At 41.6% G+C, this 23586-nt stretch overlaps 1 protein-coding gene across 3 annotated transcripts in view; it reads left to right on the top strand.

Annotated features, from left to right (window-relative positions):
* The window catches only part of gramd4a (GRAM domain containing 4a), a 43475-nt gene extending 29734 nt beyond the window's left edge, over nt 1-13741 (top strand). For 2 of the 3 annotated variants that reach the window (XM_062383191.1, XM_062383193.1), the window contains 15 exons: nt 1455-1593; nt 2048-2073; nt 2408-2499; nt 3185-3276; nt 3678-3726; nt 3808-3879; nt 3977-4020; nt 4136-4245; nt 4966-5120; nt 5840-5857; nt 7251-7395; nt 7600-7693; nt 8089-8179; nt 8628-8696; nt 9062-13741. In XM_062383191.1, coding sequence (XP_062239175.1) covers nt 1455-1593; nt 2048-2073; nt 2408-2499; nt 3185-3276; nt 3678-3726; nt 3808-3879; nt 3977-4020; nt 4136-4245; nt 4966-5120; nt 5840-5857; nt 7251-7395; nt 7600-7693; nt 8089-8179; nt 8628-8696; nt 9062-9172 — 1307 coding nt within the window. In that variant the 3' untranslated portion in view covers nt 9173-13741. The remainder of the gene's footprint in view (nt 1-1454; nt 1594-2047; nt 2074-2407; nt 2500-3184; nt 3277-3677; nt 3727-3807; nt 3880-3976; nt 4021-4135; nt 4246-4965; nt 5121-5839; nt 5858-7250; nt 7396-7599; nt 7694-8088; nt 8180-8627; nt 8697-9061) is intronic. The other variant, XM_062383192.1, reaches the window with a different exon arrangement.
* The last annotated feature ends 9845 nt before the right edge of the window (nt 13742-23586 follow it).

The raw sequence follows: 23586 nt of genomic DNA on the forward strand, positions 1-23586 counted from the left end.
TATTACTGTTATCACTATAGATCAGCTCTCCCATTGTCAGTGTCACAAGAGGGACTGGGTGTGTGGTCAGTCTATTTTTGGCTGAATAACAGCTTTTGCCATGGTTTGACCTCCAGTGACCTAGTGATTCCGATGTGTTTTTTTTCAGCAATGGAAAGGGAGAGGGAGATGGTGGCTAATTTTGGAAAATGGGTTATGATTGTAGATCACTTTATCTGGGGCAGACATGCCTGAGCTCTAAATAGCATGTGTGGGTATCAGTTTTTTTTTTGGAATGGATTAAGTTTGTGTGTGTGAAGGGGGCGGGTGCTTATTGGTGTGGATTAGAGAAAGTGAGTATCATGTGTTGGATAAAGGAGAAAGAGGCGTGATGACATAATTCGTACAAAAGTGCCCCTGGACTGAGCCCAGATTGATTTTTATTTTTGTTTTTTCACTCAGTCACCTCTGGTCACTGCTCAGTACAACCTGTCAGTACGTGCAGTGCTTCCCAACTTCTACCCTCTGACAAGGGACCAACTAACGCTAATGTTACAAATGTGTTTGAATTGATATAAACTGGATGTCATTTATATTATTTATATAACACTGGGTATACTAGGCTCACCCTACTTACTTACTGTTGCTATGCCAGTCAGGATTTTTGTTCTTGCATGGCACAGACGTTCACAGGGATGATCCTGGCAGATTAACCTTAGAAATGCATAGTAGTATTTGAAATAATGTGTCTTGATTACATAGAGGTAAACAAAGGCAAGCTTCTGATCCGAACAACCAGATTTTATCAGCTCATGCCTTCTTGTACAAAATATGTATGTTGGTTGAAACCCCTCCCTCTTACTTTTAAAAGGTTTACAATTGGTTAAAAAACTGAATGGTCTAATTATGAACATGATGGTGCTTTGTGATGTTTCTGTGTCTAAAGACGAAAGCTGCACGTTCATGAGAAAACATCAACCTCTTCATCAGCTGATTGTTTTTGTAGAAGAAGCACAAATTAAGCAGTATCTAAATTATTTGTGGTTTGTATGGGATGGTGAGTTTTTTGTACTAACATAACCTTTGGATGGTTTGAAAAAGGCTACTATAGACAAACATAGTTGAACAAGCAACACAGTGGTTAGATTTATGCTTCAGTAAGCATGATATCAAACTGCATGCTTCACTTCAGGATGAGAGGATGAGGAATAACCTGAGTAAGGTAAATGAAACACTAACTTCTCTGAGGGAATGAAGTTCACCATATAAAATAAACTGAGAATCTCCAAGTCTTAAAGTCTTACTAACTCTTTTTAAGAGTCTTAAGTATGACTTTTAATATATATATCGGATCGAGGGCTGTGATTTGATTGTGCAACACAGGATGTTGTTCCTTCAGTATTTATTTACATTACTATACTTTTTTTGTGGAGTTTCAGACATAAACAAAAACTTACATTAACTTCAATCATTAGCAGAGAAACAGCAGAAGGAGGTGTGGAGCTCACGGCTGCAGAAGTGGCTGCACGAGCGCTTCGGGGTTTATATCGAAGACTTCCGCTTCCAGCCGGAGGAGAGCACAGTGGAGACAGAGGAACCACTAAGTGCTAAACGGTGAGTGAAGGGCTTCTCCAGTGTAGTACATGAAGTTCTGTTCTGAGTTGTAGCATCTTTGCTTGTTCAGTGGCGTGAAGACAGTCGTCATCTCAGATTTTCATTTCTCACCTTGCACTTTAGATCATCATTTTTTCAAAACCATTTAAAGTTGTGCATCCCATTTTAAAAAGGGGCTAACTGCTCTAGTTGCAGTCAGTTGATTGCTCCATTTGATATGTTCAGATCAGCTTTAATAACACAGGACGAAAGGACGTGAAATTACAGGCTCCTTTCTCTGTTCATTCTTTTCTCTTCTATTAAAGATGAATCTGTCAGACCAGCCTCATGAAGGCCAAATTGTCACCACCCCCTCTCACACTAAAAGCAGATCTCTCTTTGTGTGCGTGTTTGTTTGAACACAAGCAGCTACTTGTGTGTGTTCTGACTTTCATGTTTTGTGTCCCCCATGCAGGTTGACAGAAAATATGAGGCGACTTAGTGAGTACTGCAAAATAAACCAAATACACAGAAAACTATAAAAACAACAACTTTGCCTTCATTATCATTATGTTTTGAGTAGATGTTTGGAATTTATGTATCAACAACTCAAATTTACTTCTGCAGGAACTAACCTCATGACTAACATGAAGTCAAATTTAGGCTTCCATAGCTGATAATTCAAAGTAAAAATATCCTTCACATCGAAAAACAATCTCATTTTAGGAAATACTAAAATATGTGATGCATTTTAATGCTTTGAAATCAATACTAATGTAACAGAATTGTTTTTATGACATAAATATAACTAAATGTTCCTCTATCCTTGTTTCAGAGCGAGGAGCCAGACCTGTCACCAACTTCTTAAGGAACCTCTCTGCCTTGTCCAATTGGCACTCTGTCTACACCTCAGCTATTGCCTTCATTGTGAGTCTCACCGATTTAACAAAATGTATCATTGTTGTTTTTGTTATCCTTTTGCGATGCACTAAGGGTTATAGTTAGAAAAGTGCTACAATATAAAATAATAATACAACTTTATTTGTAATCATTTATGACACGTGACTGCAACGTTTATTTCTGTTTGATCTTTATACTTCTGTATTTGACAAAACCTCTCAACATGTCATATCATTTACAAAAAAGGGAGAGCTATGAATGTATCCAAAGCCAGCAACCCCAAATTACGTGGCTGTGAAGGGAAATAAAAGGAAGAATAGTTTTTGCTAAACCAAACCCTGCGAAGGTCCAATCAGAAAGTTCAACCCACTTATTGTGGCCATACATAGGAAAGCTTTCTTTAAAATCTTGCTCTTGTGTTCACATTTGCTTGTGTAAGAGTGAGCCTCCCACATCGTCATTACAGACCGTCTCCAGCTTCTCCCTGTCAAACCACACACTTTTCTACAGCAGAAGTATGTCAAATACTGCTAGTACCTGTTGGCTGTTGTGAAAAATATACTTAAGAGTGAGAGCTCAAGAAAGTACAATAAGTTCAGCCAACACTGACACATCATTGTTGGCTGAAATAATTATAATCATGAATCTGCCATGGTCAATGCACCAAATGATGAACTGCTGTATACTGAGCTGGACTTCCTTGTGTCTGCAGATCTATATGAATGCTGCATGGCATGGTTGGGCCATTCCCATGCTCCTCTTCCTGGCTATCCTGCGCTTGTCCTTAAATTACCTCATCGCCAGGTAAGAACATTTCTCACCTATTCAAGTGGCAGCTCTAGTAGAGGGAGATTTTATTATATAGTTACCACACTGCTGTTGGAAGATTTACTGTACATTTAGTCTAATAATACTTAACTTAATAATGGAGGTTACAGAGGCTCTCTGTGGACACACAGTGAATGTGGTTATAATGAAAGATTTTTAAGACCTGCTACACCTGTATTTATGATCATAATAATGCACCACAGAAGACCAATACATTCAAACAAGCCTAACACCAGACTTCACTCACAGCTGCAAACACACAAATATAATTCAATCATTTAAACCTATTTTTTTATTATGAAATGAATTCAATTAATTAAACTGGTGTTTTTAAAGATCGAAGTTCACAGCACTCATATTTTCTTCCAATTTTCCAGAGGTTGGAGGATCCAGTGGAGCATAGTGCCTGAGGTGTTTGAACCCATGGTAAGACAACAGCTTCCTGTCTGTCAGAAACAAAAATCTATCCACCAGCAGAGGTCAACATGTCTCTCGTCATTTCTGCAGGAGCCTCCAAAGGAAGACTTGACAGTGTCTGAAAAGTTCCAGCTTGTACTTGACGTTGCACAAAAAGCACAGGTACAACCCGCATCAGGATTCCTGTCCAATTTAATAACACAGATAATGAAACATGTATTAGTTCAAAGTTCACACAGTGATTCAACTCTCTTTGCAGAACCTTTTTGGTAAGATGTCAGATGTTTTGGAGAAAATAAAGAAGTAAGTTTGAAAAAAAGGATCTGCATTGCAAGCAGTGTTAATAAATTACTCAAATATTGATTTATATTGTGATTCTCTTCTCCTTCGTGTGTGATCTGGTGCATTTGCCCGTCAGCCTGTTCATGTGGGTGCAGCCGGAGAGCACCAGGAAACTATATATCTGCCTGTGGATGGCTTTCATCACTTCCTGCGTCATGCCATACAAACTGATGGGCTTCATGATGGGTGAGAGGAAGTAGTTCCTTATAACCCCTTTGCTTATTAGAGTTTTGTTCTGCTTCAGCTTTATTCTGAAATCATTGCCTATCCGTGCACCAGTATCTTTTGAGTGTAGAGTGATGAGGAAAACATGTATTTAAAAGATTTTAGCATCAAACTGAAGAATAACTCAATGCCTGAATACTTTCTGAATACTCTGTATATGCACAAACACATACAAAGCTTCTTTATAATTTTTACATACTGAATGTTTACTACATTTGGCTCTGAATGAATGCGAACGCTTATTCTCAATCCAATGCACACAAACAAATGCATGCATACAGCAATTGTGTAACCGTCCTCCATGTGCCTGTGAGGGGCAGCTGCAGGCTGTCGGCATTTCTCTCTGATTATTTTAGATTTCAGCTTTTTCACGTTATGCCTGATAAAAATACTGAAATGTGTAAGATATTGAAAAGGAAATTATCTAAAAGAATTTTAACCATGAAATTAAATGATAATATAAGACAAATACAAAGCTGCACCTTGAATGGCACCGAGGTTTGAAATTAACTGGAATCTTAAGTAATTTTAAAGTCTGAGATTATTTGAGCACTCTGAAAAGAGGATGTGACTTATCTTTTAACCAGGATCGCTAAACAAGATTTAGTTGATCACCTCTGTTTCAATAGCAACGCTTTTTTCCATCCTTTCTCCAATTTGTTTCTGTTTTCGTCTCACCAGGCTTGTATGCCGGCATCAAGTTCTTCATCATAGACTTCCTTTTTAAGAGCTGTCCTAAGCTGCGAGACAAGTACGACACACCTCACATCGTGTGGAACAGCCTCCCCACCGACCCCCAGCTAAAAGAGAGGACCAACGCCACTGTGTCACGGCGGGTAAGAGGGCGAAAACTCAAACTCATCTTTATCACCTCCCTCACAGGGCTTTGTTTTTCTGAACTATCTCTCTCTGTCTCTCTCAGACACACACACACACACACACACACACACACACACACACACACACACACACACACACACACACACACACACACACACACACACACACACACACACACGCGCTAACCTATAAACAAGAAGGGTGAACAGTTTCGTATCTTTAGAGGGTTTGCATTTGTGTCACAGAACTTTCAGCAACTACTTTTGTGAGGCTGATTGGGGATTCAACAGCAGCTTTGTGAACACAATAGCCCCAAATCTCTGAATTTGGCTCATTTCTACATACAGTACGTCAATGAGGCAGTTAAGCCAAGAAGCTTATTGTATTAAAATGTAAAAAATGCTCTAAATGTGCATATTTTCATTTAACACAAGATGGATGTGCAAATTCTATGTCACGCTTGAGTGGCAGAATATTATATGAGCTGATCTTTTAGCTTCTGTTTCAACCCACCACTGACCAGAAGGGAAAAAAGTGGTCAGTAAAGTATGGAACTAATATGAGTCCTGCCAATAAGTTGCACCCTCTTATTGGCTGGGGTCATTTTGTGTGGACACCACTCAGTGTCTGCATCAGTTAGTTTGAGTGTGTGAGCATTTGTGAGTGTTTGCTGTGGCTTCAGTCACAGGTCTACTCTGTCATTTCTCTCTCTCAGCTCTCTGGCATTGAGAAGGTAGGGACTCTGGTGTGTGTTCAGTGCCTGGGTGTGCTGCCAGCTCACCTCTAAGCGCGTGTGTTGACGTATGTTTGTGTGTGCGTGGGAGATGCCTGACACCCTGGTAATGGGCGTCAGTGATCGTTATCAGAATGGATCAAAATCTCAGAATACACTGTAACCTATAAATTAATAATAGATTTTAATTCGCAATTTCTCATAAAAATTCCAGTGGTCTATTTGTGCATATATATATATATATATATATATATATAAACGTTCATTTGATAACTGACATTTTTGATCCATTGACATAGATGCCCGGTGAAAAATAGCAGTGTGTTTACTGAGTAGTTTACATGCACGTAGAATAGCTCCTTGTCCGCTGTAATTTCATATTGGCTCATTTAATCCTTATTGTTCTCCACTGTATGTAGTTATGTAATTACCCTTCAATGCAATTGCATTTTGAGACGAAATGTCAATTGATTACCTGCAACCTTTTTGTCATAATGTAAACACTTGTCTTAACAAGATTGTTATTCCAACGTCAACACGTTAAGCAGGATATTTTTAGTAGAACTTTGTATACCTACACCTTCATAATTATGTAAATTTAAAGCAACACTATGGAACTTTTTACTTTTCATTCCTACTCTTTACTCATAACATCTCTTCTTGCTCTCTGTAACTGTGGGTGAGTGGGTGTCAGGGGTATCCCCTGTTAGAAGGGTCTAACTGAGAGTCAAAGCTTAAACTTCTAGCATCAGACCCGGCAAGTTTCCGAGTAATGCTGAACTGTTGATAATTTAAAAATAATTTAAAAACCAGCGTTTGTCTCTAATATTCAGCAAGGAAACTTATAAAATACACTAGCTCTCCTGGTTCAGGAAGCCAGGTGTCATTGGTAACATTCTGCATTCAGGTGTTTCCGTTCAGTGAGTGGAAATACACAGTCAACAAAATGAATGACTGTGTGGCTGCAGAGGGCGCTGTTGCTCAGTAAAAGTTGCTTAGTGTTGCTTTAATTTTCACGTATTTTACATGATTTCTTTAAGAAAATGTTTGTGTGATGAATGAATGATGGCCTCACTCTGTGCTTTGCATGACACACCTGCTGCAAACAATGCACATGCAGAGAAGCACATGATGCGGCAGCACAGGCTGAGCTGTTTGAAGCCACTTGTCTAACAGATATGGAAACATGCAGTCCCATTGGATGGTTTCCACCTAACTTAAAGTGATACTTGATTCTAAATATTTCTCCCTGTTCTTCCCTTTCCATCACATTGTGTTTCTCCTCCTCCGTGGCCATTTTTCTCTCACTCCCCATCATCCTGTGTGTGTTCCCCTCCCTCCCTCCCTCCTTTCCCGCCTTCCCTCTCTTTTGTGTGTCATTGTCTCTCTCCAGGTCCAGCCGGTAGTCTCTCGCAGCAGCCTCGCCACGGTCCCATGTGGGTTGAGCAGAGAGGAGGAGACTGGTCGCTCCCACAGCACCAAGAAGGGAGCCTTTCATGAGATTTTCAGCCTTTCAGAGTTAGAGCGCCCTCTGCCCGGTAGGAGACCTCACTGCAGAATAAAAAAAAAACACAACAACAAAAACAACTTGAATCTGTTTTCTTAAGCATGTATATGAACAATTCGAGACTGAGAAACAAGAGAAAAATAGAAGTCCTCAAAACAGATCACAACTAGACTGTTTACTTTGTGGGTTAGTACCAGGATTTTTCAACCATTTTCTCTTTTCTGTGTGTTCTCAGTGTGTGAGAACGGCTGGAGGTGTTGCCTGATAAACCGAGACAGGAAGATGCCTACAGACTACATCAGGAACGGAGTGCTTTACGTCACAGAAAGGTAAGTGGGGCATAATCTCTCATGAGAGTCTCTTTTATCGTCATATGTCTCGACTGCAACAGAGAAAAATAAGTCACTTCAAAGGAGGGAGCAGAGACGAGGAATCACTTGAGCGAGGGCTGTGGTATTACGTTCTGCACAAAGAGATACACCACATCCTCTCTCTCTCTCTCCCTCCCTGTGTGCAGGTGTCAATCATTCAGTTAACAGTGTATCAAGTAGGACGGGCCTCCTCCCGAGAGTGTGTCTGATCTTTAAATCTCTTCACCTCTTTGGATGTAGAACTGACAAGAAGTCCATTAAGGTTGTTCTCTGTTTTGCTGCCCTGCGGTTTTCCTTTTTCAAAGCGCCCCTTTCAACTTGTCGTTCTCTCCATCTCCCTCTCTTCCTTACAGCTACCTGTGCTTTGAGAGCTCCAGCTCCAGATCCAGCGCCTCTAAAAAGAACAAAGTTATTAAGCTGGTGGATATCACGGACATACAAAAGGTAATCACTCTTAATTATGTTTAATTACTAATTAAAAGAGCCAATTGAATGTTTCAGCTAAATTAACTTTTACAAATGCAGTTAAACATAAAGGGATCACAAGTGTCATGGAAATTATGATAAAGAATTTGAATAATAAATAAGCATTTGTAAATTAACATGCATTAATAGGTTAATTATAACCATTTTATTAGACAATACAATATCAAATGATTACTTGCTTTGTAATGTTGATTGAAACATTTATTTGTGAAGAGATTTGTGAATGCATACGTGTATTGTACTTGTTATTAATTCGCTAGATTCATAACAGTAGATTTCATTGCATCCAACCGTTTCTATTGATCATAGATCATTGGTGTATTTTATCAATTTCCAGCATGAAGTTATTTACCTGCTGATTGATTTATTGTGAGTTTCGGATGTTTTTTTTTTTACTAAATCTCAGTACAAAGTGCTGTCAGTCCTGCCAGGAAGTGGAATGGGAATCTCCATAGCAACTCCCTCGACCCAGAAGGTACTGTACAGTTTTCTTTCCAATTTTACTGTGGCTTCATTTGATTTATACATTTATACAGAGGTTGCACTGTCGATAGATGTAATGACTATTATTTACAATTAATCAGTAGAGGAGAGGCCAGTGTCTAGATCAGTTCTAAGACACAGGTCTTCAGTTATAGGCTGAATAACTGCACATTAGCATCTCCTAGTGGAAACATGAGGTCAGTGTAGAAATCCTGCAGACTTCAGAAATGTGACTACATTATCAGTTGATTCAGTTTACACATCCTTTTTTTATTTCATTTTATGATGGGCGTACTGATTTGCTCATGTAAGCTGTAGATATGTTTTAATGACTCAGCATCTCACTATTTCCTCCAGCCGTTGGTGTTTGGTGCCATGATCCACAGAGACGAGGCTTTCGAGGCCATCTTCACACAGTACATGAAGATCATGACCACCACCAAACCACCAGCCAGTGCAGAGCTCTAGACAGACTCCATCCCTGCAGCACATCTCTGCACTGGGGCTTCAGTCTGAGGCAGAGAGCCTCCTGAGTTTGTACTGGAATGGCAGATACTGTCAAACACCACAGTCCTCTGCTCTGCGAAAGTCTTCTCCTCTTGTGACGGGTACCAGCTTCCTCATTGGTGGCCATCAGCCGGCTTTGATAGGCAGCTTCTCTGTCCAGGACATGTCTGAGGGGATATGGGGGTGTCGTCTGGATTTGGACATACTGTGGGTGTGTAGGACAATGGATCACATTTTCCAGGGTGAGGGGCTAAAGTGTGGTTTTTATCAATCAGCAGATGGCTGTTGAGGGGGCTGGTTCTCCTCTCCCTCTGACTGACCAACTGGTGACTGGTGTCTGACTTACCTGTGTGTGTGCACGTGTGTGTGTGTATTTTGGGGGTGGGTTAATGTCACTGTGGTTTGCTATTGTAGGAAGATTTCAAAAAGTGCTCCACCTGGCTGTAAAAATCACAAAACTAGAAATAGTAGCCTCCACACCTCTGCCAAGGCCCTGCAGTCCCCTTTATATCCAATCAAGCAGCACCACTTTTCACACACTCATAGATCACAGTCCCCTTAATATACCAGATATTTTTCACCCAAATCAATGAATTATTTTATAGTTATTAAATACAAAATTGATTTGGTCCTTCCAACAAGTTTTGTGAAAATGCATCACTATTAGTTTTTAAATAATCGTGCTGACATACGAAATCATAACTTGGCAGATGTGACAAATAATAGAAACTTAAACTGCCAGATTTTATATATCTGTAAGTATAGCCTCATAAATCAGTGTAAAACGGCTTATAGTGAAGTAATGAAATATTTTGACGTAAAACTGGATGATTGGTGCCCTCTTGGAATGGCCCAACAAAACTGAAAGAGTGCACAAGTATGAGTGGACAATGATTTTGTGTGTGTGTGTGTTTAAATGTATATTAGCTGTGAGCGTGTCAGATCACTGTTTGACTGACACAGAGCCTTTCTGTTAGTTTACACTGCTGCTGTCTAACTCCTGGATTCTCTTCTTTTTACATGCGTGTCGGTAGCTTCAGAACGCGTTAGTCACCCAACGAACATAAAACAAGCGCTGCATTCAGTATCCGCTTCTGTGTTTGTAAGTGTGCATATGTGAATCGTACAGTGAGGTGTTTTTTTTTTCTCAACAAATGCCTTTTTTCTTTTGAGATTTTTTTAGTTTTCCTCGTAACAAACAGCCTTCGGGCTGAGTAGCTGTTGGTCCTAGAGATGAGAGCACAACACTGACTGCCATTTAGAGGCACAGTGCAGAACACAGCCTCCCATGTCTAAACTTCTGTTTTCAAGGCACAATCTTCACACGTATACAGAGATTTTCTTTTTTCCCCCTCAATAGTATTCTACCTGCACTTTATACGAGCGTCCCCTTGACATTCTGACACCTGTTGCATTGAACATAATTCAAATCCAATGTCAGTGTTTTCAGATAGTTTCAAAGCTGCCATATAGTTGTTTTTGTGCCGGGGCGGCTCAAAGCTCAGTCTGAGCACTCTGTATTACACAGGATTGATGTCGACCACAGCGAGGATGTTTCTCTGAGTCAGACGACCTTCAAACCCCGAGCTGTAAAAGAAGAACGTACTTTACCTTGAGAACAAAATACTGGCAGATTACTGTCACGGCCCCTTCACACATTAAAGCGTCAAGGTATCTCAGATATAAACCCAAGCTTCATCTGAAACGACTGCAGAAATATCTGTTAAAGTCAACTTCTTCTGATTGTCTGTTCTCACTTAAAATAGATGCCAGCTGGTGAGGATATTGAGCTACAAAGACATGCCTAATTGTTTATCTTAGTCGTTCTTGTTTCTGCTTTTGTGTAACGCCACAGTGAGTCGAGACTGTCTTCTGGGTGCTCTTCCACTTTGTTCCGGATCCTCTTAACCTATAGGCTTTGTATGAAGTACACGGATAAATGTCGCGACTGAATATTTCACCGTCACTTTATTTTAAGACACCGTTCGCAAGCATAAAGCCGGCCTTTGCGATTGCGGAACGGTGCGGTATGTAGAAGTATAATGCCAAACTGCATCGGACACTTGACTGTGTTTGGTGAGACGAGTTGTAACACTGGATGTCTTGATTAATCTTCAGTTTTTATGATGAGAGACGCTGGGGTGGCTGCTCCGCACTCCCATCACTTATTCACTAAAAGCCCTGCAGCACAGGCTTTAGTTTCCTTGTAAATCTTACAAAACACTGTTCAAAGGGAGACCTTGACTTTTATTTTCATTCACTGAACACGTCCTTCTAGTTTTACAATCCTTAATCACGTCTGTGTCACCCCTTCTCAAGAACACCAGATTATTTTCAGTTCTCTGCCCTTTAGAGCTGCCCTTGGTCCAAAATGTCAAGGTTTCTCTTGAAGTCTGTTCAAATCCTCATGTCATCGTTATTAATCATAGTCAACTGGACTGGATATGAAGTTGCCAGAGCTGCAACGGACCGGTTCAAACCACCACTTTATTCGAGTTTCTCATGGGTATTTAGCCTGTTATTTAATAGGCTGCCTTTCCACACATGGATGTCTATTTTTTGTTTAGGAATAACATTTTATCCATGAACGGTGGAAAACCCGAGCAGATGAAATCAGTGATTGCTGTGTCACTGTGTGATTGGACGGCTCGTCGTAGTCTTAAAGCTTTTACCTGAAGCCTTTTGTTGATCTGTTGACTCTGAAAGCAGCTCTCCGGGCTTCGCTGGCCCCGACGAGGCTGCACTCGGATAAAGCATAGAATGTATCACGTTTTTTTTCTTTTGCCAAATCTTAAAATTTCTGTCTGCCATATTCTGCCTACGCTCATGTTTACAAATGCTTTTAAATATTATTTTGTTTGTTTTTTTAAGAAGCCAGTTTGAATTCCTTTGACTCTGGAGTTATGAAGACTGGACGGCTGCACTGTTGTTGAACTAATGTCTCATTGGCTCCGCACCATTTGACTATCTCTGCTCAACCGATAGGAAACCTGAACCACAGCGACAGGAGCAGTATTTAAAAGCGCATACAGCATGGAAACTGTCATATCCAACACCTCGGTACTTGGTTACATTGTAGTGTAAGTTGCAGTATAACACCAGATTCACAGGTTGTTCACACGGAGCAGAGATGGTCATGATGGACCGAAACGGCAACATTAGTGTTTTTGACCTTAAATTTGTTCATTTTGACTTGATGCACCTTTTTGAAGATTATAGAGAAAGACGAATAGAACGACAGCTTGATACCTATTGTTTTTAAAAGGCACTAGAATGTGTGCACTCTACTGTAATGTGCACTAGAAGTGTCCTGCAGTGGCTTAAAGAAACCGTTTTAGTAATTTTGGAAAATTGGATCACTTTGCTTTCTTGCCAGGATATTTGATGTTGCTACTGTCACGTCTGCACAAATAAATATGAAGCTAATGACACGGGATGAACTCTGGAGTCGCCACTTTGAAATCGTTTTCCTATAACGGGCAAGTATGTGGTTTTACCTTCTGGCAAAATCAACTAGTGTGTACGTTCCGAAGATTTGCAATTGCAAATTGGTTTAACCTGTCATGATGTCTGTGGTTGAAAATCCTCTTGTGTGCAGCAGCTCTCCGTGTGTGCCTGTCATAGGAGGTGTGCATGAGTTCCAACAACAAAGTTTGTTAGGGGTTCATAAAACACTGTTTCCATTTGTTGACTTCTCCTCCATTGTAGATTTATTACCTTTGGACAGAGCTCGACTTATTGTGTCTGACTGTTTTCAGACACCGTGTTGAGCTACGCTGACCAACTGCTGTTACTAGCTGCATAATAACCCTGCAAGAAATGCTCCTCCTCCAAAATGTTGCAATATTCCTTTAACGCCATGAACGGCCAGATACATAACGACTGCCACACTGTGTGTATCGCTACTGGTAAACAATGGAGAAAGGTTTGAGGATGTTACTGCCGTCGTATTCAAGGAGGGACTGAGTCAAAAAACAGTGTTGTCTTTTCAAGGTCCCCTCAATTGAAGCTGGTGTCCTCGCTGTTGTATTAAATATGTAGTTCCTCTAACTGTGTGTAAATGTTAGGTAAGGGTTTTCCAAAAAGCATCTCAACATACAAACACGGAGTGGACAAAGTGCTCACGTCTCATTGTAACATGAACAAATTAACTGTGTGCACCTGACATTATAAGGTGAATGTAAAAGCTCAAAACAAATCCTAAATCTCAAGGAGTCAGTCCTTTTTTCTTTCTTTTTTTCTGGACGGACACAAAGCTCAATTATATTTGGTACAGGCAGTGCATTTCCAATTAAAGCCCAAGTATTACTGGGATAAATTACGACGAGTAAATCCCTTCTCATTTGTGACGGCCACTGTAAGGCCTTTTTCTTTTCTTTTTTTTCTTTTTGGCAAACAGGAATTTGTATACAGATTATTGAAATGTACAGAGAAGAAAAGGAAAACCACTGAGTTTTTAAAAAGACATGTCTATTGTAAAGGATAATGTGATGTACATTTTTTAATTTAAGTAAATGAATTTAAGCTATCTTCCCTTTGTCTGTTTCTGCCTAATTTCTTTCCCTTTATTGGCTCGACACTGCAGTACATGTGTTCACCCATGTGAGGTCACTGTGACACCTCGTGTGAATGCGAACAGCCCTGAGAGATTTCTCACTCAGCCCCCCCCCCCCCTCTCTCTCTCTCTCCACTGGAAGGTCAGAGGTCACGGTTGGCTGCGTGACCTTCTCGCTCAGGGATATTTCAGCCCTTTACCCTCGGCGCAGGAATAAGAAAGTGGGCAGTTTGACACGTTATGCATTCCCACCAAATCTCATTCATTTCTATGGAGATTGCGCCGGCTAAGGGATCGATGTGGAGGTGGAGGAAGAGGTGGTTACACTCTGTGTTGCTCCCGTGACCTTCACGAGTTCAGGCAGCAATACTCTAAGGCTATTGAATTAAGTAAATGTACTGGGAAAATGATAAAAATCCTTTGTAAAGTCAGCGACAGCCATGTACACTGTAGTTACAACCTGCAACCACTTTTCAATGTTTCTTTTATTTATTTTTCTCATGAATTACATTTATCACACCTTGAATGACGGCTGCAAGATACTTAATGATGATGTTTGAGCTCTTCTACAGCCGGTGCAATTTGGCTTAAATGACCGTTTCGGCGAGCAGGTGACTAGTTGTCTCTGTGCCACAGTAGAGATCAAGTCCATGGACTGGATTCAGGCGGGGGAGGTATCCATCTGTCTGATTGCAGAGTAACATGTGACAAATACCAGTTATTTCTGTGCAGGTGAAGGATGACTACAACTGGGAAGCAGGAGAGCCAGGAGATGCAGTGTGTCCAAAGAAAATTTTAAAAAGACGTTTTTTTTCATAAAGAAATATAATAACTTGATCCAAATACAGATTTTGAGATGAGCCGCTCCGGATGTAACTATAAAGTATTTAAATATAAACGGCCCATTCTAGGATAAAGAAAACAACAGTTAGTAGTACCATTTAGATCACTAGGATTATTTTATATTTAATTTCTGCCAATTGATCACTTCCTTCTAAATCTTACGCCAAGAATTAATAAAAGTCTTCCTCTAACAGTAACTCTTTTATTAGCATTAGTTATTTATTAAGATTATATCAACACTATATGTTTTATGATGAACTTTCTGTTATAAATTTGCTGTGACGCAAACTGTTGATTCAAGCACCTTACGGTACTTAATCTTATTTTAATTAAAAGTACTCTTTACACCAATGCATTTATTTTCATTTATTCAAAGTTAGTGCTTTTAATATTTACACAATAAGATAAAACAATACTATAATAATACAAATAATTATACATAATAATCCTGTTCTAAACAGTGCACTGTATAGAATCATATGGAGACAAAATGCCTCCTTAGATCGTCATTATTAGCAACTCCATTATCATTTCTATTGTCATTGCATTTCTTTTGTATAAATACTGTAAACATTGATAAATCTCTCCAATCATGTGAGGCGCCGTCTTTTCTCAGCAGTGTTGTAAATGTTGTGTTTTCAGTTCACTGCCTCCTGACCGATCAGAAAGTTTCCTCATCAACAATCTATTTACATCAACAGCTTTCTCCAAAGGGAGGAGTCGAGTGAGTCTCTTTAGAGGAGCATCTTCCTCAGGACCCCGTGGATCGTGGTTTCCTTCCTGGGTGAAGTGCACTCCGTCAGGGAGATAGAGGTTTCTCTTGAAAAACCTGAGGAGTGGATGTTGAACCGCTTCACCTCCAAAGTGGTGACCAGCCGTGATCATCAGTTCGTTGACTGTCTTCCTGTCACCCTTGATGACCCCAGGGGCGTCAGCTCACCCAATACCATACAGGGGCACAATAGGGCACCGAAAAAAAAATGTGAGCGCGCGAAGCGCGTGAGCTAAAAAAATTTTGGGCAATTATTTATTTAAAAAAAGCATGGGCACAGATAATTAATGCAAGCACGCAAGCAAATATTTTATAGCACTTATTTATTATCATAAAGCGTATCTTCATCAAACATGAATAAATATCTGTCAGCAAACATGAACTTGAAAACTGAAAACTTGAAATGTGCAACTGTAAAAGGAAAAACAAAAAAACACCTCTACATACATACATGTCTGTGTTTATCATTTCTATTTCAGACCATCCTATGTGTGATGGTGATGATCCTATGAGGTGTGTATATCATGGCCAGAAAGGGGAGCTGTTCATTTTTTTAACAGTAAACGGTAGCGCCTCTGCTTCATTTTTGCGAAGCTGTCGATCAATTGTGACTGGCTTAATTTGGAGAGTTCTCCTCGCTCAACCGACATGATGGCAAGATGATGAAGCCTATCTTGCCCCATTGTGCTCCTCAACCAAGTGTGAAGGCGTCTCAGTACGCTGAATGTCCTTTCACAACTGCAGCTGGACACAGGAATGGTCAGACATATTTTAATGACCTGTGTCAGTGTAGGGAACATGACATTATCGAGTAAACCGAAAAGACATTGCATGTCAGTAATTGGCAGGCTCTCCTGCTTTCTGTCCAGGTAATGTTTCGCTACCCACACCTCCTCTTGTTTAAGATCAACATTGTAGTGATCTGCGAGACCTCTGAGGTCCTCCTCTTTGAGAAAGGTGCTCGAGCCTGGGTTACAGGCCTGAACACCCTTCAGAACAACGCTGTTCAGAGATGAAAAGCGTTGCTCCAGCTCCGCAATCACCCTTTCTAGGCAAGGTAGGTAGACATTTGTTCTCAATTTTTCAGCATTGCCTAGGTCACTCGCTGCCCCACAACTAGACTCGACTATGTACTCCTCCAGGCGTCTTTGCTTTTGCCTTTGTCTTGGAACACATGACTCAGGGATTTGGTGCGTTTCGCACAAGGCCTTTGCACGGTCATATTCCTCCGTCGCTTTGGGGTCAGTGCGCATTTCTTTTAGAGTGGCACACACAGCGCATTTAAACTCCTCTGCTTTTGCCAGGTCCACAGTTTCACTTTGCAGGTATTTGTGAAGACTTTCTGTCACAGACAAAAAAGTCTTGAAGACCATCAACAGATAAATTGTGGTGAACCTGGCAAGGTTGGCATGCAAACCCACAGCCGTGGGGTTGCTGATGTTGGACAGGCACGTGAGAACTGCGGGGAAATTCTCTATCATAGCGTTGATTGACCTCAGCTGGCACGACCATCGGGTCTTGGACAGCTGTACCAGCTCAGAAGGCTGTAAGCCAAGCTGTTTCTGGGTCTCCTTAAACTTGTCGTGGTTAACAAGGGAGACTGAAAAGAATGTATACACATTCTGCATGAGGTCAAATAAATTCCTGGCCTCTGGTATGGCTTGACATGTGCAACACAGCACTAAATTCAATTGATGTGCATAGCAATGCACATAAATGGCCATGGGATGGTTCTCTCTGAACTTAGCTTGGACCCCTCCAACAGTCCCACTCATGACTTGTGTATAACCTGTTTGCAGTTATTCCTAATTAATATGAAAGTAATAGTCATATCACCTCTGCTCGTGCTCATCAACACGGTCATATACCTCCGTCGCTTTGGGGTCAGTGCGCATTTCTTTTAGAGTGGCACACACAGCGCATTTAAACTCCTCTGCTTTTGCCAGGTCCACAGTTTCACTTTGCAGGTATTTGTGAAGACTTTCTGTCACAGACAAAAAAGTCTTGAAGACCATCAACAGATAAATTGTGGTGAACCTGGCAAGGTTGGCATGCAAACCCACAGCCGTGGGGTTGCTGATGTTGGACAGGCACGTGAGAACTGCGGGGAAATTCTCTATCATAGCGTTGATTGACCTCAGCTGGCACGACCATCGGGTCTTGGACAGCTGTACCAGCTCAGAAGGCTGTAAGCCAAGCTGTTTCTGGGTCTCCTTAAACTTGTCGTGGTTAACAAGGGAGACTGAAAAGAATGTATACACATTCTGCATGAGGTCAAATAAATTCCTGGCCTCTGGTATGGCTTGACATGTGCAACACAGCACTAAATTCAATTGATGTGCATAGCAATGCACATAAATGGCCATGGGATGGTTCTCTCTGAACTTAGCTTGGACCCCTCCAACAGTCCCACTCATGACTGAGGCGCCATCATAAGCCTGTGCAACCACCTTTACATGATCTAAGCCATTCAATCTTAGCTGATCTTCAATTGCAGTGGTAATGGACTCTGCGTCAAACCCTTTCAAATCTGTCATGGCTAGCAAATGCTCTTTCACACTCCCCCCAGCAACATAACGAACACACACAGCTAGCTGCTCAGTGGTGCCATCTCTCGCTTCATCTGCCATTACTGAAAACATTCCAGCCTCCTTTATTTCTTGACTGATAGCTTTTACTATCTCTTGGGCACAGCATTGAATGACCTCATTTTGGGATGAAGGTGATAAGTATGTACTGTGAGATGGTGGTGAATATGCCTGAAGAAAAGGATCAAACTCTTTCAAGAGGTTCATACACTCCAGAAAGTTTCCCTGGTTGTCGCTGGACATGCCCTCATCATGGCCACGGAATGGGATATTTTGTTTACCCAAAAACTTGGTAACAGCCACAACCCGGCTGAGGTACTCGCGTCTCTCTTTGATTTCACGCTCACTTGCAGAATCCAACTGCTCGACAACACTGCCCTGAGCCGCACTGGCTTTATAACTACACCAAGACTCCATGCTTGCCTTATGGGCTGGTGATTTCTCATGCTCTCTATAGACATCCAGAGCTTTTTTCCAATTTTGAAAGCCAGTGTTTACAAAGGTGTCATTCTTCAAATGTTTCCCAAATATTCTACAGGGAAAACAAAAGGCTGCATCTTTAGACTTGGAATATTCCAGCCATGTAAAGCTTTCAAACCAGTTGGCGTTAAAGGATCGATTCTTGGCACCAAAGTTGTGCTGGGGATATTTTGACAACTTAACTTGGTTTGGGCCAGACTCCTTTCCCCCAAGATCACTTGTATGTCCCTCAACATTGTGGACACTGCTTTTTTCTCTTGCCCCCAGTCTAATGTTCTCTGCCACTGTGGCAACTGTTTTCTCCGTCTCATATCTGGGGTGTGATCTCTCTGGCCTGTCTGTCTCCTGTTGTCCTTCCTTCTCTCTCTGCATTTCCCCTGCCTCAACCTGCTCATTCTCTTCTGCCCTCTGATTCTCCTGTCTGGTGCAACATACAAAAAATCATATGATCAATGGTTACCTCAGATAACCATTAAAAGTTCAAATAAAATTAATCAAATCTAAACTGAGTCTCACCTGTCAGTGTCATCTCTCAATGCCAACTCTACCTGCGTCCCTTCAATCTGCTCCTCTCCTCTGCACTCTGCTGCACTGAGTCTTGAAGCAACAAGAACATATTACAGTCTCCTGTCTGCATTTTCACTATCTAGATTTGTATATATGCATATGTAAAGTTACTTGTGTATAACCTGTTTGCAGTTATTCCTAATTAATATGAAAGTAATAGTCATATCACCTCTGCTCGTGCTCATCAACATCCCTCTCTCCTTCACCTTTTCCTTCAACTCCTCCGTCACCTCCTCCGGCACTCTGCTGCTCCTCTTTGTCTGGACAGATATGTAACTGTTAGGCTTGGGCTAGTGACCAGTGGTCAACTCAACTGGGTTGTTACCTAAAAGTGGTTTGCATTGCCTTGTTACCTAGCGTAGCTCTCTCATTTCTCCTTGCTGCTTTATCCCTGCTCCGAGCGAATAACTTTCTGATGTCCATCTACAAGAACAATGTTGTTTGAGTTGAATTGAGATCAAAATCATAACTAATACAGTAGGCTGTAATATCTAGTTCCGGTCACTGAGATAACAAATAATTCAATGCCAGCAAAAGATCATAAAATAACATAGCCTACTAGTACAACATACTTCTTCCATAACTCTCTACATACCTGACACACCAAAAAAACGAATAGTAAAAACAGGACATTCGTCTATATGCATGCTATGAATGATACCTATCAATTGTTTGTTTTTTCTACATTATGTTTCTACTGTCTTGAAAGTAACCACCTGTATGTCATCATGCCCCCTTAATGTCTGTGCTTTTGTCTGTAGGCTTACTCGAGCAGAAAACACCAGAATGAGAATAATTTCAGAATCATTCATTTTCAACTTTGAGACCAACGTGTGCTTGAGCTGCTTAAGCCAGCCTGCTTATTTAAGCATGCACTGGGCTATTTTTAAAAGCAACAGCGTACAAAACAGCTTCCACCTCCGAGTGTTGTATTCTGTTATAAATTGGGCTAGTATAACATCGGTGCCATTGGTTCCAGGCAACTTGAGAAGATGTCTTATACAGTATGCCGATAGCTAGCTAACTAAGCTGACAAGACAACTTGGATACCCCATCACGGGATCATCACCCCCTGAAAACATGAACGTAAAGAATCGAGAAACACCATAAGATGGCATGTAGTGTGAACCCGACATTTGTGATCTTTCTCCGATCAACAGGTCCAGCTTAAACAGTTATCGCTACAGTTTAATATATTAGCGAACTGTCTGGCTACTATAGCATAACGACAGACGTGACCACATTAGCTAATAACACCACTTCAGAGACGCCCCTTCACCTTATTTGATGAAAGGCATACACATTTGTTAGACATTCTATGCTTCCAGAGGATAAAAATGTAACGCTTACTGTTTACTTCACTTCACGCCGGCCGGAGTGAATGGTCGCTGACGCTGTGCTGGACAACTCCTGGCTCTGTGTTACAGGCAACTCTCCGGCTGCAACATGCTCCGAGTGGCCGCAAGTGGATTCTAATTACTCTGTCCGTATGTCGGACTTAAATTCTAACGAAAGTGGTAGTCTATAGGCCTATTTTAAGAAAAAAAATGCTAGCATGCATTCTGTAGATTGCCAGATGAGTCAGACTTAAATAAAAAAAAATTAAAGGTATAAATAAATTAATTAATTAAAAAATCAGTGCCCCAGGCATACCCAGGCACCGCAGATCCACAACGGGGCACGTGCCCCGGTGAAAAGGGTCTGCCGACGCCGATGGATGACCCTTGGTTCACCGTAGCGCCACGCCCGCCGCTCTTTGATGCAGGAGAACAGAATCCTCATGGAGGGGAAGTCTTTGTGGAGCTGCATCAAGCCCCTCGTCATTTCAACGCAAAGTTTCTTGGCTGTCACGAGTCCAAGATCGTTGCCACCGGCGTGAACGACCAGGATGTCTGGGGGACTCTGCGTGGAAAGCGCGCTGTAGAAACGAGGAAGGACACCATTCCACCGAAGGCCTCCTTTGCCAAACCACTCCACTTTGGCATTGAGTCCAAAGTTCTGGCCGAAACAGTCAAAGGCAGCTTTCTCCCCACAGTGGATGTAGCTGGATCCAATAACCCAGATCTTTTTGTGGGAGACTTTTCTCTCTGTCACCTACATGTTGTTAGATATAAGTCAAAATCAATATTTTCTTTCTGTAACAAGAAAATAAATAGCTGTAGTTGATATAGAACAAAAACCTTTAAATTCTTTATACTTTTTTTTTAATCTTGGACTAATATACATTATCAATGGTAAAGTAAATAAAAGTAGATAATAAAAAGTTACCTATGAATTGAAGAGGTTCCATCTCCTCCTCTTGACCCTGAGGTCAGGTGCAGGATCCACTGCTGAGGTGCGAGGAGCCTCAGCAGAGGTGGACTGGGACAAAAATTCAGCCCTGGCATTGTCTGTCCAGACCAGCCCACTCCATTATCAGCGGACACCACATAGAAGTCCTCAAATCTCGCGGCGTCTTCTCTCATGTATACTACTGTTACCACCTAGCTCAAAGATGGCAACAAGAAGGGAGGCCACACACAAACATCTCAAGCCAAAAGTAAACGTATTTAATTCCAAATCAAGATAGCTCTAACTACGTAGTGGGATGTGTAAAATATGTTGTGCGTCAGTGGTGTTAACAGTGTTTGGATGTGTGAAAATAAGGTGTGATGTCTGTTGTAAGATGCAGAAGCAAAGAAAAACAAAGGCTGAGGGCCCCATGCCCCTGGAAGCAGCCTTTAGATCTGCAGCTGAAGCCCAGCCCAAAAGGGCAGGCCCAGGGTGACGCCCCTGCCAGCTCTACCTGTGTCTGGAAAACAACTCCTCAGGCTCTCACATGTCAAGTGGTCAACCTGAGAAGGACATGGATACATTATAATGTCTCTAATCATCATAAATTAAGTATGATTTCATAAAACGACTATAGGAGACTCAACAGACAAACTTTGGTACAGTGAAGGCAGAGAGTGGAGGCAGACAGAGAGCAAGTCCTCGAACATGAACAGAGGGGGAACAACTCCTCAGGCTCTCACATGTCAAGTGGTCAACCTGAGAAGGAAATGGATACATTATAATGTCTGAAAAATAAAGAAAATGTTTTCCTCTGTCCTGCACCTAGAGTTGAGAACTTTTTGGATGTGTGTTGGATGCAAAAAAGTCAGATCATTCTGACAACACCTGAAAGAGGTGACGTTAGCAGCTCTTAGCTAGCTTAGCTAAATCATCTGAACAATAATAACCCATAATAGCACAATTCGGTATATTAAAACAAAATCAAAAACTTTTTCTACTTTGTTTTGGACATGTCTCAAAAATGTAGCCTAGCCAGCCCCAGGCCAACGTTACTTACCATGTCTGCCTTCACTCGCTCATCATTGTCGAGTCCTCCTCGCTCGTCTCCCGGTGCACCTGCTGCTGCTGGGCTGGTGAACCCGGCACCAAACAGGTCCGTCAGTTTGGCACATTAAGCAGGCTTCACCTCCAGAGACTTCAGCTTTTTTTTCCGATGCTTCTCAGTGCCACCCGGGCGTTTTTTACTCTTATTATCCATTTTAAGTTTCTGTCTCAGCAGCTGCCCGTCCCGCGACTCCCCCTGCCAATGCCATGATGTCCCGCCCCACCCTGTTTTGTGTTGAGATTCACAGCACTGTCAGGGCTCTCTGAGCCTGTCAGCCCATGATTGATTGACAATGACAAACAATAGACCAATAATATGTGTCGATGCTGGCAACACACTGCTAGCACTCTGTAGCCAATTGGCCGGCCCAATTGGAGGGAATTTAGAGCGGAAGAAGAGAAAAAATAACATAGCGGACCAGACCGGCCCACATTGGGTCAACGGCCCACCGGGACGATGCCCGGTATGCCAGATGGCCAGTCCACCCCTGAGCCTCAGTGATCATCACCGCTTCCCTCCTCATCCTCTTGGGGGACGGGGACATCTCTTGGGGACATTCCATGTCCTCAGTCATCTCAGTGAAAGGCCATTTATTGCCTGTGCAGCTCAGCCACTGGACGGGCTGCCTCTCTCCGTAGAGTCGGATCCCCTCCCTCTCTCGTCCTGGTTCCTTCTTGCGGTGTCCCATCTGCGAGTCTTCACAGACATGTCTCTTTCTGGACTTGCGGAGCGTGGGCCACTAGTCCACAGTCACAAAGCCACGCGGAGCAGACATCTCTCCAAACTTTCTGAAGGCACAGACAGAACTTGTGGAATCACGTGTCACTCGAACCTGCATCAGAACAGACGTCTACCTAAAGGCCTGCGGTTGTCATGGAGACTAACGGTGCATTTTTTCTCCTTGTCCTATTCAGGGTGTGTTTGTGTGTACATGTTGTACATATCAAACACACTCACTTAAACTAAGTTCATAAAATGTATGAACTGCTCCACTGCATGGACCATTGTTAGCTGATCATTTGTTGACCTGAACACTTTATTTTCAAACTACAACAGCTAAAACACTACATTTTAAACGTTTCAATATTCTACGACATAATGAAATATTTAAGAATGTAATGAAGTCGTAAACACAGATCAATTTATATTAACAACTAATTAATTGGATTTAATGTAATAATTCAAATGTAT

The sequence above is a fragment of the Platichthys flesus genome, chromosome 23 (genome assembly GCF_949316205.1).
Source record: "Platichthys flesus chromosome 23, fPlaFle2.1, whole genome shotgun sequence".
Classification (NCBI taxonomy): domain Eukaryota; kingdom Metazoa; phylum Chordata; class Actinopteri; order Pleuronectiformes; family Pleuronectidae; genus Platichthys; species Platichthys flesus.